The 15,625-nt window shown below is 28.2% G+C and overlaps 1 protein-coding gene across 1 annotated transcript; it reads left to right on the top strand.

Moving 5' to 3' along the window:
* Positions 1–3,903: 3,903 nt before the first annotated feature.
* Positions 3,904–13,868, top strand: LOC111628247 (kinesin-like protein KIN-14I). Its single transcript, XM_023371998.1, has 6 exons — positions 3,904–4,062; positions 7,044–7,701; positions 10,488–10,656; positions 10,758–11,009; positions 12,219–12,303; positions 13,857–13,868. The coding sequence occupies exons 2-6, from the start codon at positions 7,062–7,064 to the stop codon at positions 13,866–13,868; spliced, it is 1,158 nt and encodes a 385-aa protein (XP_023227766.1). The 5' UTR covers positions 3,904–4,062; positions 7,044–7,061.
* The last annotated feature ends 1,757 nt before the right edge of the window (positions 13,869–15,625 follow it).

Here is a 15,625-nt window from a genome sequence, read left to right as displayed (position 1 = left end):
CTCGTAATATTTTTTGATAATGTTTATTCTAATTGTTAAAAATTGTAGGCCTATAAATTCCCACCGTCGTCCATCCGTTTCTCTTTCCTTAGTCTCGAGAACGGAGTTACTGTAGATAGTTGAAAGACGAGACCAGATTTGGAAACCTTAGGGACAAGAGGCGCCGATTAACTACATACAAATTTCCAATGAAAACCGGAAGTCACGTTATTTCAATTCAAAGCTTTTCCCTTGAAAGCAGATAATAGATGATCGGTACGACTTTATTGTTAAAGGAAAAGTATGATGTACAGGGGCAAGACACTACAATGTACTAATTTGTGGTGGAGAGCATGCATATATTTTAAATGAAATAAATTAAAAATATGATTAAAAATAAAAAAAAATTGAAGTCCGGCAATGTGACGATGTTCCAATAAATAATTACTCGTTTAACGTAACTTGCATTCTAAAAATATGAAATTTGGTTCCATATAAATACTAATAGACAAATTGCGTTTTTATAAACTTTCTTACAGTACTTCAAAATGTAAGCGATTTTTTAAATTATAAATAAATTTCTTTTATCTTGCATTTTTGACTGAATTTCAGTACAACGAAAATATTTCGATGGTCTTCTCAATTTCATTATACTGACATTTCACTGTATTAATTATTTATTATTAGTATATATGATCTTATTTTAATTTAATATTATCAAAATAATTGAATTTAACAGAATATAGATATGGAAGAACGGAATGATGAAATTATTCATTAAATGATTGATGTCTATCAAACAATTTACAAGCACCATCTTTGCAAATGTAAGTAATCTTTTATATAATATGTTAATAACAATATTACTATGTAGCAGTGAACGCAATGCAAACATTTTGTTCAAAATGACGAGTAAAATAAAATAATGACATGTTCATTGTAACTTGACCTCGTTCCGTAACGCAAAATGGAAAGTAAGAAATCTAATTAGCTAGGAGGCCGAAACGATAACTTTAGAATTCGCATTACTGTTCACACTATATAGCAGTGGTTCCCAGCTTTTTTATGGCTAAATACTTTTATACTTTATTCTAAGATCTCCAGAATAATTGATGTACAATGGAGTCTCAAGCCACTTAACTTGCTCCAAGTAACAATGGAGAGGCAAAGAGTAAAGGTTATCTAAACAGAAAAGACACTGAGAAGAAAATGGTGTGGAAAGAAGGAAATCTAAAAAACATTCTTAGCTTAATTTATGAATAATAAAATGTAAGAACAATTAGCAGGCTTTCAAGTTCACTGTTAATAACTCATTCTCGAATTGTCCCCTTAAAAATCAAATTGCCTCCTGTGGGGTGTGTGCCCCACATTGAGAACCAGGTTATACAGGGTGTATCAGAATGACGTTTTAAAAATTTGGGGAATTGTAGATGATGAAATTCTGAACGTTTTGATGTAAGGAACCTGTAGCCGGAAATGTGATATAAAGTTTCTACAGCACTTTGCACGTTCTATGCGGTCGGTATGATGAATGAAACATCAGAATACAGTATTTATGACAAGTTTCATTGACAAAACAGTAGAGTACAATCAAACTGTACATCGAATCAGTTGCTGCATTACTTTAGAGTAAATGTTCAATGTGACAACCACCAACTTCGTTACATAATGTACAACGACGAACCACGTTTTGTCCGACTCTATGTAAGATGCCACGCTCCACTCTAATGGTATTAAATACTGTAAAGATGCGCTCCGTAAGTTCATGACAGGCTCAGTTAGACCACTGTAGTTGTGTGTTTACAGTCTTCCATCCGCAGCAATAACATGACGTCATTGGACGGAAAGGTAGCTACCAAAGTAAAGGGCGGTCAAGCACTTCCTACTGCTGTAGATACTTTAGTTCAAATTTCCGACTATAGGTTCCTTATATCAAAACGTTCAAAATTTTATCCTCTACAGTTCCCCAAATTTTTAAAACGTTATTCTGATACACCCTGTATAGTGTTTGCATTTCTCAAAAAAAATATGTAAATACAAATACGATATGGTCTTGATTAATCGAGATTTCGCTTTATCCAGGTTAATTGTTAAAAAGTAGGCTACTTTTTCAATAAAGACAAGAGAACGTAGCTTAAACTGTTCGTTTCGCGAATTTTGGCCAAGAGGTGTTTTATACTCTAAGATCTGCAAGCTTAAAAAAATTTCCCTCTTACCACAACAATACAAATTTCATAAAAATATGAAAGAAATTCGAATTATAATCCTCAAAAAATTTTATTTTATAACAATATTCATGTAATTCTTCGATTACTTTGTAACAAAAAATGTGTTATCTGAATTTTTGAATATTCGAAACAGCCTCAATCCACATTACCTTGCGCATATCACAGACCCCACCGAAAAATGGTAGTTGGTCCTATCCTAGATTCGCGTTTGACCAACAAGAGGTCGCATGGGGTTTTCGGGTTTTCTTTGCGTAATTGTGCCTATTTAAGTGTCCGATACAGAAAACCCACAATTTTTCATAGAAAAGTCCTTCCGTAGGCCACTATTTTTAACAGATCGGTCTCATGTTGCGTTTCCATATCTCATCAAATCAAACTAAACCAATCGCACATAGCAGGCCTAAAGACGATGCTATCTTAGAATCTATTTTTTCAAAACTCTTTTTACCCTACGGGCATTAAAAGAGCCTTTATTTCCATGCCCACCACGGGTTCGAACAGGTCCGCAATGGGGTGGCTGGACGGAGCCCGGTATATAGCAGAACATACCACTTTCGAAAAACTCCTGGGATTGCTATACGGTGTTTCCTATTCCGAGTCATGTAGATCGGTAGGCGATTTTTATTACAGACAACCGAACAAACCGTCTGTAATAAGAATCGATGGCTGTAAACATCGGTTCTTATTACATGATGGGTAATGAACATGGGTATTATCGAATCAATAATATCGATGCATCAAAATGAAATCAATTCGTCAAAACATAATTTTATTATCATTAGAAAAATTTATATATTTATATCAAAACCTACAGTCATATTTTAAATGAATAACTCCGACAATAATGACGCCACAGAAAAGATGACATTACGACATCTCTAATAGGTCTTAGTACAGAAAATGAATCTAAAATACATAGAATTCTAGATGCGGGCAGAGTCAAAACTTGATTAGAACGACTCCAGGATCGCAGCATCACTTAATTTAGCTGTTTGTTAAGTTATGGCAACGCAACACTTGGCGATATGCTTAGGAGGACGCCTTCCGGGAGGTCTTTTTAAAGGAAACTGGTCCCTATTTAGGCGTTACATACGTGAAGAAAACCCGGAAAACTCCACACGGCCGACCCGTCCGAGCGAGGAGGCGCGAACCAGCAACCAAGAACTCCCAGTGTTCAGGGTACGAAAACCGCTCGGTCACTGGTGGGCGACTTAATCTAGCAAAAATTATACTTTATAGAACACGGTTCTTAGTTAAATGATATTGCATCGTAGACAGCCGAGCGGTCAAGCTGGCAGCCTACGACTCTAAGGAACTTGGGATCAAATCCGAACGGGTCGAAAAATCAGGAATTTTTCGAAGGATAATCCGACCGGATATGTCGGGCCCCGTCCTTCACAATCCGGTCGCCCCATTGTGAACCTGGCCGAACCCATAATAAACTTACTATAAAAGGCCCTCTTAGTGCCTACAGGGCGGAAAGAGCAAAAAACAAAAGAAAAATTTTGCATCGTACAAATCCATAACTTTTTCCAGAATTGTCAATAAATGAAAATTTCGTAAAATTAATTAATTTGCATTTGCAAAATTTTTTATTTATTAAATTTCATTTGAATTTAAATTTTGCTATTCATTTTCTGCATTTAGTTGTGAATAAAAATAAATTTTCGAAATTAGAGGTCGCTCGTATCTAGTCGACCGCCAAATTTCAACGGCTTATATCATATGTTAGTTTTCGATTTATGAACAATGATTTACTTTTTTAAAGAGAATTGTTTCCGATTCTCTTCCCTCCAACATTCTCTTCCAATCTCTTTCTTCCTCGGATAACACTTTGATCTAATTTCTGCCGCAGGTAAATATGTCTCACTTAGATATTTGTATAAATGTGTCGTAAACATATAATTTTTATGATTTTTTTTCATAAATAAAGTAAATCTATTGACAGAGAAGTTGCGGAGTTTCTCATTTTGATGACTCTTCTACCGATTAATCAGTAATGTCGAAATTAAAATGTACTCTGGTCTTCTTAATTTAAGATACATTTTGAAAAAATTCTGTCAATTAAATGAAAAATTAATAAGATGAGTAATTAATATAATGATATCTACAACGTATAATATTATTCAGAGGACAGATTTTTAACGTGTCTTAAATTTTTAAGAAGTTTTATACTTTATAAACTGAAGAAGTAAACATTTGCATATTTAATAGTAATTTTTTACAAGGATTACAAACTTATAATTCTTGTAAAATATCATCATTAGTTCTTTAAGTTTATGGTAATAATTCCTGCTGAAAATATTGTATTTAACTATGATTTTCATATCTGAAAACACTTAATAAGTGAAAACCGTATGTTTATTATTTATACATTATATATGTATTATTATTCCATTTGAAGTTATGTATACTCTGACTTCTAGTCTGTTTTTACTACTATTGCATCCCTAAAATTTTTTTGAGTGAGAATGTTTTAGAACTATTGCATGGTGCATTTTTGTTATTGTCTTAAAGTAGCTGTTTTTTCATTCTTTGTTAATGGTTAATACTTCATTGTTATATGGGTTCAATTCTAAAGTGAATCAAGTCTGTACAAACTATTTAGAAGTTTTTTTAAACTATATTAAAATAATAATAAAATAAACATGTCAGAACTGGCAAACATTTATTGTGAATCTAAAAGAAATCTTCATGTTTGTTTAGTTAAATATTCCAGCATTTCTCAAGCAGGTTGATAGCCACCTTTTGCGTAGAATTCTGGCGGCTGCTGGTCAAAAAATTCTTTGATCCTATCCTTGCAAAGCTTTCTTGAAAAGTCTGAAAATGTGAAAGTCACACGGCAACAGGTCAGGACTATATGTGACTATATACAAGTTATAACTCATCTGTCACTTCTGATTATGTCATTCACAGTGGTGATAGATGCAACAGAGATTACAGTGTGTGTCTGATCTGGTCTCAGTTTATCCTGAATTTGCATCCTCTGTAACTCTTGCACCAATTAAACATGGCTGTTCTTCCTAAACAATATTTACCATAAATGTGCTTCATTTGTCTGTAGATGTTGGCACTACTATTCCCTTCAGCGACTAAAAACTGAACTACTGTCCATTGTTTCAATTCTGGATGCTTCCACTGTTACTAACTTAACATTAATCTGCCAATTACTGGAGATAAATCTATTCCTGCCAATACTTAAGGCAGCCTGCACTTTACCTATATTGAGCTTACCCACCCATAAGGTTGGCCATGAATTGCTACTTTACATGATGAAATATAATACGTGTTCACTTCAATTGCGCAATTCTTATACTAGTTTTCAGCATGATTTCTTTGACAGTTCAGGGACTTGCCATAAAATATGATAAGTTCATACATTTCTGAATGTTAGAATATATATCTTGATTCCACCATCCATATTATGAACTACATTTTTGTCTTCTTTGCAGATGAAATGATATCTTGCCAAATGCTTTTTCAAGGTGGAAACTGATGAAAATTCTATAAATCTAAACTGTTTGGAAATGGTTTAGTTTTCTAACAGAACTTTGTAACAAGTTCTAAATTCACTGTGTTTTATATAATTGAGCATTCTCATAGGGTAAAATTACATTGTTATGAAGACTTGGACATTTTATCTCATAATCTGAAAACTTTCAGCATTTACATTAAGTATTCCCCATGTTTCATACAATTGAAAAACAATAATTGTATTCTAAAATTCAAATGTGAATGAATCTAAATGTCAAATTTTGTGTTCTATTTTGTGAATTGCATCCAAGTTAGTTACTATATATATACATACGTGTTGTCACAAGAGGTAGGCATCAGGCAAGAGAGATCACACACATACACTCATCCATTTATCAAATTCCTCCAGTTTTTGCCACCTTCTCTCTCCTAGCACACTTTCTCATATCTCTCATGTTTCTAATATTTTGCTCTTTCAAATGCTCATCCAGTTGCTCCAACCATGATTTCCTTGGCTCTCTCTTCTTGGCCTCATTCTCTTTCTTGGCTTCCTTCCATTCCCAAGTATACTCTTTTCAGTAATTTCTCATTCATTTTCTCAACATAGTCAAAACATCATAAAGCAGAGTTACTCATGTTTTGTATGGCATTCTCTTTCACACTATATTCTTCCATGCTATGTCCATTCTTCACATGATCTTTTCTAGTCACTCTATGCACTTTTCTCAAATATTTTATTAGATATACAGTGATGTAACTCCTGTGCCTCTTCTATCATATCCATTTCTCACTATCAAAAATCACAAGTTACTTTCTAAGAAACTAAATATTTTGGTTACTTTAACTTAATGATTACTTTTATGATATTTGAATATGGTATCAAGTTTTACTTATGTTATGTAGTATGTTAAAGTACTGGCATAGAAAATTTAGGTTGCATTAAAAAGCAAATTAGTTTCTATAAAACTGAACTGAAATTGTTTTATCATTTCTTTCTGGCTTACCAGTGCCAAGTGGATAAAGTCATTGAACACTAGTATTTTTGCTTGGCCAGTGGGCTAGCCATATGGAGTTTTGAGTTTTCTTTGTATGTTTAACATCTAAATAGGAGTCAGTTTCCCATAAAAGTCTTTCACTCTAGTTGTTTGTAAAACTTACATTAAATTTAAAAGTAGTTCTAGGAATAATATTTGAAGTTACACATTATGCTTTTGACATAAAATTCAATAAAACAATTAATTGTTTTTAAACTTTGGAGTTTTTGTTTCTTTTGAAATTATAAACATGTATTTTGATTTTTTTTTACATATTTGGAAAATTTTTTAAAGCTTTTTATATTTATTTAATTGTTTTATATTTCAGAATTTTAAATAAAGCAGCATGTCCAGTAACAAAGCAATATCAAATTTGGAAAGAAATATATCTAATAGAACAACAACAAAAAATGTTTCTATTAACAATGCACATTTAGTAAATGCTAATGAGAAAAAAGACAGTATTTCAGTTGTAACAAAATCACTTATGGCATCTAAATCCAAAAAAGAACACATGATTGGAACATCTCCAAGACCAAATAGTTCTGGAAAAATACACAAAACTAGTATTCATCAAGAAGATATGACAGATTCATTAAGTGATCAATTGACACCCAAGCAATCTTCAGGAAAGAAAACCAATGCTGAGCAAAAGTCCATTTGTTGTACTAGCAGTTCTCAACGGACTTATACACCAACTAGAAATAACAAAAGTATTTCTAAGATTAGTAATGAAGAAATAAAAAGTAAGCGCTGTATTTTGTCAACAAAGACAAAAATACCTGGACAGGATAAATCTGGTAAACAAGAAACTTTTCAAAATAAATATGATACAAATGTAAAATCTAAGCCTGTACATTCTCCTCGGTTTATAAAAAAGAATTTAGTAATTGATAATTCTCCCAATTTACGATCAACTCCAGAATCTACAGAAATCAGAAGTAATACAATTTGTGATAAAATAAAATTGAATAATTCAACTCAAGGTATCCATATATATATATATATTTTTATATTAAATAAGTTTTGATCTTACTATGTTTTTAAATTTCTATGACAATTATACATTAAATGCTTTATTAATCATATTCAATATATTTATATTGAAGTTATATTTGTACATGTAAATTATATATTGAAATTATATTTATATTTAATGTATTTATATCGAATATGACTAGTAAAGCAACATTTGAATAACATAGACCTTTTTCAGTGAGATTGATTAAATGGTGATTAAAAATTTCTAAAGTCTGGAAACAGTAAATTAATTTATAGATGACAAAAAATTTATCTAGATCTTGATTAAATAAATCTATATTTTCTCAATTAAAACTGAGGGGGTTTATTTTTGAAACATTATCCCCTGGAGTTTATTTGAAGACTGGACATATTATCTTTGAACAGGGAATGAGTGGGTAAAAATTTGAAGAAATACCTTAATTGTACATTTTCTGAACAATCAAAACCATTTATTAACTGGGTTTATTGGTCACAGCTTCAACATTTGAAATAATTACAGAATTACTTTTATTGGAAATTATTTGAATTATTATTATAAAACAGAATTATTTGAATTGAAAATTTTGCTTGACAGAATTGTCCATAAGATATGCATATGGTTTTTTACTTTCTGCTTCTGTTTCACAGTTAATTAGCATATTCGTTAAAGGTGTTCCTAGTGATTAAAATTGATAGAGGGAATAGTTGTCATCCATTATGGTTAGAGCCAATTGGAGGACAGCTCATGATTTTACTGTCTCAATAAAGAAAAAATTGATCATTATGAGGGATGCTATATCTATTATATCTGTTGTTTTCAAGTTTTGGGGTGATGAAGGGCCTTTCTAGGGCATGAGGAAATGACCAATTGTTTATTTTCAACTACAACTCTTGTTTATATTTACTATTCACTCCACTAATTTTAATACCATACAATAATATAGCAATCATGCCCAAACTACAGTTTATGGGCTAAATCCAGCCTGCAAACATATGTAATATATCACTTAGAGTTTTAAGTGAAAGAAATAGGCCTACCTTTAATATATTTTGAATATACAAAATATTTGTGGCCTACCTACCCAGGGCCGGATGCAATAGGTGTGAGGCCCGATTGAATTTTTTTGCAGGGCCCTTCAAACTTTACATAATGAAATCAATTAACAGTTAATTTACATATTGAAATATAGATTTTAAATATTTATTTAAAACAAAATCCAAAATCTAATTTAAAAATCAAAAGTCATGAACCATAAGATAGACAAATTTCAACATTAAAAAACCTGTACCAAATATAAATACAACTACATTTTATTGAATATAAACATACATAGATATGTTTTAGTATTTCTATATTTTTAAATGAATATAACTACATAAATTTTTGCCATGAAAAATCTTCTAATGTGTTGATGAATGAATATAACTGAATTTTATTGAATATAAATCTATAAAGAGATGCTTTATATGTTCCAAAGTTTCTGTTCTGTAAAATCTAAAATAGTATCAAAATCCAACTGGCTTGCTTCTTGACTCTCAATCGACATGATCGCTAAACTGTTTAATCTATTCTGTAATTTGAAACTATTTTTAAATATATAAATTTTGATGTCCTGCGGGGTCTGATTGGCAGAAATTGCTCCAATCACCTCAAATCCGTCCCTGTACCTACCTATGACTTTTATGAACAATTTGGACTTGAAAAATTTGGGCACTGCTTCAATATAGTATTAAAAAACACTTGTGTATTTTGTGTTTTATTTCATTAATATATTATATTGTAAATTATCATTGTATCCATTATTTTTATGACTAAATGTAATCACTATATCATCATAATTTTTGATCAGAGAAAAAATAGATGGTAAGGGAGGCAGTTATAGAGCATTTATTAAAAAATACCAGATCAAAATAAGAATTGCCACAAGGAGGAGATAAAATCTCTTGGGGAAAATTTAAAAAATAATATATTTTATTTTAAAAAAAGGTTTCAGCAGGATCCAAATTATAAAAACCAGGACCAGTAGTAGTCCAGTAAACATTGGATAGATTAAAATTTCTGCAAAGAATAAGTCTCTGGTTATGTATAGGTTCAAGGTAGCACAGAAAATGCTGTAAAGTTAGAAAAATACTCATTCTTTTAGGGTAAGGAGCATAAATTGAAATAACAATCAATTTGAGATCTAGAATGTTAACAGCTAGAATGGAGTCCCAATATTCAAAAATTTTAATTACACAAAGTGATACAGGGAAAATTAATATGCCACTGCCTCTTTGATTTTGATGGGTAAGGGAAATAAATTTTTAAAGTTGTTCCTAAGAAAACATCCAATAACTAAACAGTCTCTAGGAGAATATACTGTACATGAAAAAGTTGATTCATTTCTTGTTTAATATTTTTAATAAATTTGAGAGTGAAGCTTTTGAAAACTTTCAAAATAAGTTATTTGTGTTTGTTTGATAAATTCTACTGTTTTGAGACATTTTTGCTTTTTAAGTTGGGATGTGTCAACATAGTTGAAGATATTGTTATCCATTAAATATGATGATTTGACTTATTTTAAAGAAAGAAGCTTTTTGAAGTAAATTAAATATTTATATTGTTTATAAACAATATATAAATAAAAAGACTTAAAAGTGTAATGTATTTATTTTTAGTATTTTTTAATTAATGTTATAATATAAAATTTTTTTACTGTATCTATATTGTGTACTTTTTGCTAGTGTCTGTATGTATATGTATGCATATATATTTTTTCTCTTTCTACAGAAAATACTTTGAAGCAAATCTCTCCAGTAAAAAATAAACAGAAATTTCCTAATTTAAGTGAAAATTTACCCAGTTTATCCAAAAGAGGTCATTTTGAGAATAAATTTAAAAGCACACAATTAAATAGTGCAGTTTCTGTTTATGTCAGAGTAAGACCTTTCACAAATAGGTAATTTTGTTTTAATTTAAATTTAATACTAATAATTTCAAAATCTAATATTTCAGAATTTAATTTTCTATTTTGATTTATTATAATTATTATTATTTCAGAGAATCATTATTAACAGATATATATAACATTATATCAGTAGAAGACAATTCTATTACAGTGAGAACTGAAGCTGGAAATGCATATCATTTTTCCTTTGACAGTTGTATATCACCAAATACTTCTAATACTGAGTATGATGATCAAGAATTCACATATAATAAAATAGCAGTACCATTATTAGATCATGCTCTTGAAGGTTATAACATATGTCTTTTTGCATATGGACAGACTGGATCAGGAAAAAGTTACAGGTACTAAGAACATAGTTTTTTACTTATAACTTTCAAAAATCTATTCTATATATATTGCCTTTTTTTTTATGGAAAAATGTTTGTGACAGTTTTAAGCTGTATTTTATATACTGTATATACATTTTTTCCATCACAAAAGAAGAAAAAAAAACAGTAGAAATGGCAGCACTGGGAATCAGTGACTTCTCATGAAATTTTTGTTATGAACAATCTATATTCAGAACAAGTGAATAAAGCCCATGTGGTGAAGCAAGCAGTGGATTGGGTCAGGGGAAAAATAGAAACAATGAAAAAATAATCAATGAATCACCTTGAAATATTTTAATTAGGAAAAGCCTGTAGAGTGAGCAAGCAAAGCAATTTGCTTATAATATAAACAAGTTAATATTCTTATGAATAAATTGCAAAAAATAGTCACAAACAAAGCTAAATAATAATTCATGTACGTTTTCAATTCATTTGGATTTAAAAAGAAATTTCCTATAACATTGAATTTGAATCATATTAATATAAGAATAAAATTATACAAATGAATATTTTTTATTCTATTTATAGCTATGTATATAAGCATATTAATACAAAAATATACAAAATTGAATAAACAATGTTAATGTTTTTTTTTTTTTTTTTGAAAAGGAACTTTTCATACGTAAGACTAAAAAATTTTTGTAGTCTTAAGTTTGGTGATTTTTGAATTAATCTGTGTTTACATATGATAATGATATATCTTATATTATGTTTAAACATTTAAAATTACATGCAAACTTACAATTTTATAATTTCATAACTATAAAAAAAATTACAGATTGACTATTAATCCAATAAATCAAAGATGAAATCTAATTACAATAATTAATATTTTTTATTGTACTATACAAAACTCTTGAGAGAATTTTTATAAAAATAAGTTTTTTTGTGTAGTTACATGTAAATTGTTTTGTGCTTTTGACATTTTATTAACAAGATGAATGCAATATAATGAGCAACATAAATCATTACCTTTTGTTTAACAACAACAATAAAATAATTTTATTTATTTAATGCAAATTCATTTAAGCAAAGTAATAATTTAAAAAATCTTTTGTAATCCTAATAATAAGTTAATGGTATAGTTTTTAAAATGTTTGAATTTAATACTCTTGGTAATTTTATTTAAATATTTTGTTTCTTAATTTTAAATTCATTCATTCATTTTAAATCTTGATTTAGTATGATGGGCACTGCAGAGAATCCAGGTATAATTCCAAGATTTTGTAAACAACTATTTTCTTGTACATCAAGAGCAGAAAATAAGGTATTGAGCTTGATACCTAATTTTTTATTTAAATATGAGTATATTAAGTATAAACTATTTAGGTTGATTTGTTTAAGAATTTTTTATATATGAAGATTATAAAAATTTTACTGTAAATAGTTTGAAAGTTTGAATGAATCCATATCTATATTAATATAATAATTTGTAAATTACATCATCAATTACATGTTTGTTACAGCCAATAGAATTCCAACAGTTTAGTTTTTTTAAATATCTTGTCCTATTTTCCACATACCATTTATCAACCTGATAACTTAAATTTTTCAAAAACATTCATTTTTCTTATATTAATTTTTTTTTCTGCTGGAATTTCTGGGTTTTGGTGTTTTTAATAATCTATAAACATTTTAAAAATTAGTTTTTGTTACATATCTAATTTTATGCATTTAAATCATAGACTCAAACTCTCAAATAGATCAAAATAGATATTATAATTTCCTGCAAATGATCCAAATAGAAGTTATATAAAACTTTCATATAACTCCAATCACTATAAACCCTACTTCTCCAAAATGGATATTGAACACATGATGCTTAATTGTTATACAGTTTAGAAAGTATCTTAAACATTTTTTTTTCCTGTTTTCTTTTATTTTATTTATGTTAACAATTTATTTAAATGTAATTATAAAATATTTGAGATGGAACCATTGCATTGTGTTGAAAGTAGAAAATGTCTACTGAATGACAAAGTTTTTTTTTTAGTTTCACTTTATTTCTGTTTTATTTATCTAATAATAGTAATAATAAATGTCAAAATAAACTCAAAAACATTAAACTGACATTTTTTGAAAAGTCAATTACTTAGTTATTCACTTTAAAGTGAATAAATGTGATAAAATCTACGTAGCTTTTAAATAGTTCTCTATGAATGCTTATGTAGAGAAAGAAAATTTCCAAAAATTATCACCTTTTAAGATACAAGTATGTAGGAATGTTAATTAAAGCATAGATTGATGTGCAGAATATGAATATAATCTTCAAATAACAAGGTGCTAATCAATATAAAGTTTGTCAACCTTATGTAGGTCCTTGCAAGACCTACATTAGGTTGGTGGTGAACTGTGTAGAGAGAACTAAAGATGAAGTATACATGTATATGTGTGGTGATTTCAGGAAAAATGTCAATGGCAGATGAATGTATCTTTGGTGCTTAAAGGATATTTTTTACATTTTATAAAGATTCTCTTGTTAAGTTTAGACAAAGGAAAAATTGTGGGATGATAATTACAAGTTAAAATCAGCAGAGAACTTATATCAAATTGACTTTTAAATACATACAATCCATAGATTAAATAATTTGCAAGTAATTGTGGTATTTTGATATTAGCAGTTTAGGTGATTTTAAAAGTTTAATTTTTGTTTTCTATGAATACTTCCAANTAAAAAATTTTTGTAGTCTTAAGTTTGGTGATTTTTGAATTAATCTGTGTTTACATATGATAATGATATATCTTATATTATGTTTAAACATTTAAAATTACATGCAAACTTACAATTTTATAATTTCATAACTATAAAAAAAATTACAGATTGACTATTAATCCAATAAATCAAAGATGAAATCTAATTACAATAATTAATATTTTTTATTGTACTATACAAAACTCTTGAGAGAATTTTTATAAAAATAAGTTTTTTTGTGTAGTTACATGTAAATTGTTTTGTGCTTTTGACATTTTATTAACAAGATGAATGCAATATAATGAGCAACATAAATCATTACCTTTTGTTTAACAACAACAATAAAATAATTTTATTTATTTAATGCAAATTCATTTAAGCAAAGTAATAATTTAAAAAATCTTTTGTAATCCTAATAATAAGTTAATGGTATAGTTTTTAAAATGTTTGAATTTAATACTCTTGGTAATTTTATTTAAATATTTTGTTTCTTAATTTTAAATTCATTCATTCATTTTAAATCTTGATTTAGTATGATGGGCACTGCAGAGAATCCAGGTATAATTCCAAGATTTTGTAAACAACTATTTTCTTGTACATCAAGAGCAGAAAATAAGGTATTGAGCTTGATACCTAATTTTTTATTTAAATATGAGTATATTAAGTATAAACTATTTAGGTTGATTTGTTTAAGAATTTTTTATATATGAAGATTATAAAAATTTTACTGTAAATAGTTTGAAAGTTTGAATGAATCCATATCTATATTAATATAATAATTTGTAAATTACATCATCAATTACATGTTTGTTACAGCCAATAGAATTCCAACAGTTTAGTTTTTTTAAATATCTTGTCCTATTTTCCACATACCATTTATCAACCTGATAACTTAAATTTTTCAAAAACATTCATTTTTCTTATATTAATTTTTTTTTCTGCTGGAATTTCTGGGTTTTGGTGTTTTTAATAATCTATAAACATTTTAAAAATTAGTTTTTGTTACATATCTAATTTTATGCATTTAAATCATAGACTCAAACTCTCAAATAGATCAAAATAGATATTATAATTTCCTGCAAATGATCCAAATAGAAGTTATATAAAACTTTCATATAACTCCAATCACTATAAACCCTACTTCTCCAAAATGGATATTGAACACATGATGCTTAATTGTTATACAGTTTAGAAAGTATCTTAAACATTTTTTTTTCCTGTTTTCTTTTATTTTATTTATGTTAACAATTTATTTAAATGTAATTATAAAATATTTGAGATGGAACCATTGCATTGTGTTGAAAGTAGAAAATGTCTACTGAATGACAAAGTTTTTTTTTTAGTTTCACTTTATTTCTGTTTTATTTATCTAATAATAGTAATAATAAATGTCAAAATAAACTCAAAAACATTAAACTGACATTTTTTGAAAAGTCAATTACTTAGTTATTCACTTTAAAGTGAATAAATGTGATAAAATCTACGTAGCTTTTAAATAGTTCTCTATGAATGCTTATGTAGAGAAAGAAAATTTCCAAAAATTATCACCTTTTAAGATACAAGTATGTAGGAATGTTAATTAAAGCATAGATTGATGTGCAGAATATGAATATAATCTTCGAATAACAAGGTGCTAAGTTTAGACAAAGGAAAAATTGTGGGATGATAATTACAAGTTAAAATCAGCAGAGAACTTATATCAAATTGACTTTTAAATACATACAATCCATAGATTAAATAATTTGCAAGTAATTGTGGTATTTTGATATTAGCAGTTTAGGTGATTTTAAAAGTTTAATTTTTGTTTTCTATGAATACTTCCAATTTAATTTAAATTATTTTTTTCTTAAATTCATTTTAAAAGATGGGCAAAGAAAAGAGTCCAAAAAAATTTTAG

This window comes from Centruroides sculpturatus, unplaced genomic scaffold, assembly GCF_000671375.1.
Source record: "Centruroides sculpturatus isolate CEXI.00-Female unplaced genomic scaffold, Cexi_2.0 scaffold65, whole genome shotgun sequence".
Taxonomy (NCBI): domain Eukaryota; kingdom Metazoa; phylum Arthropoda; class Arachnida; order Scorpiones; family Buthidae; genus Centruroides; species Centruroides sculpturatus.
Note: the sequence above shows the minus strand (reverse complement) of the source record. Positions and strands in the feature narration are given on the sequence as shown.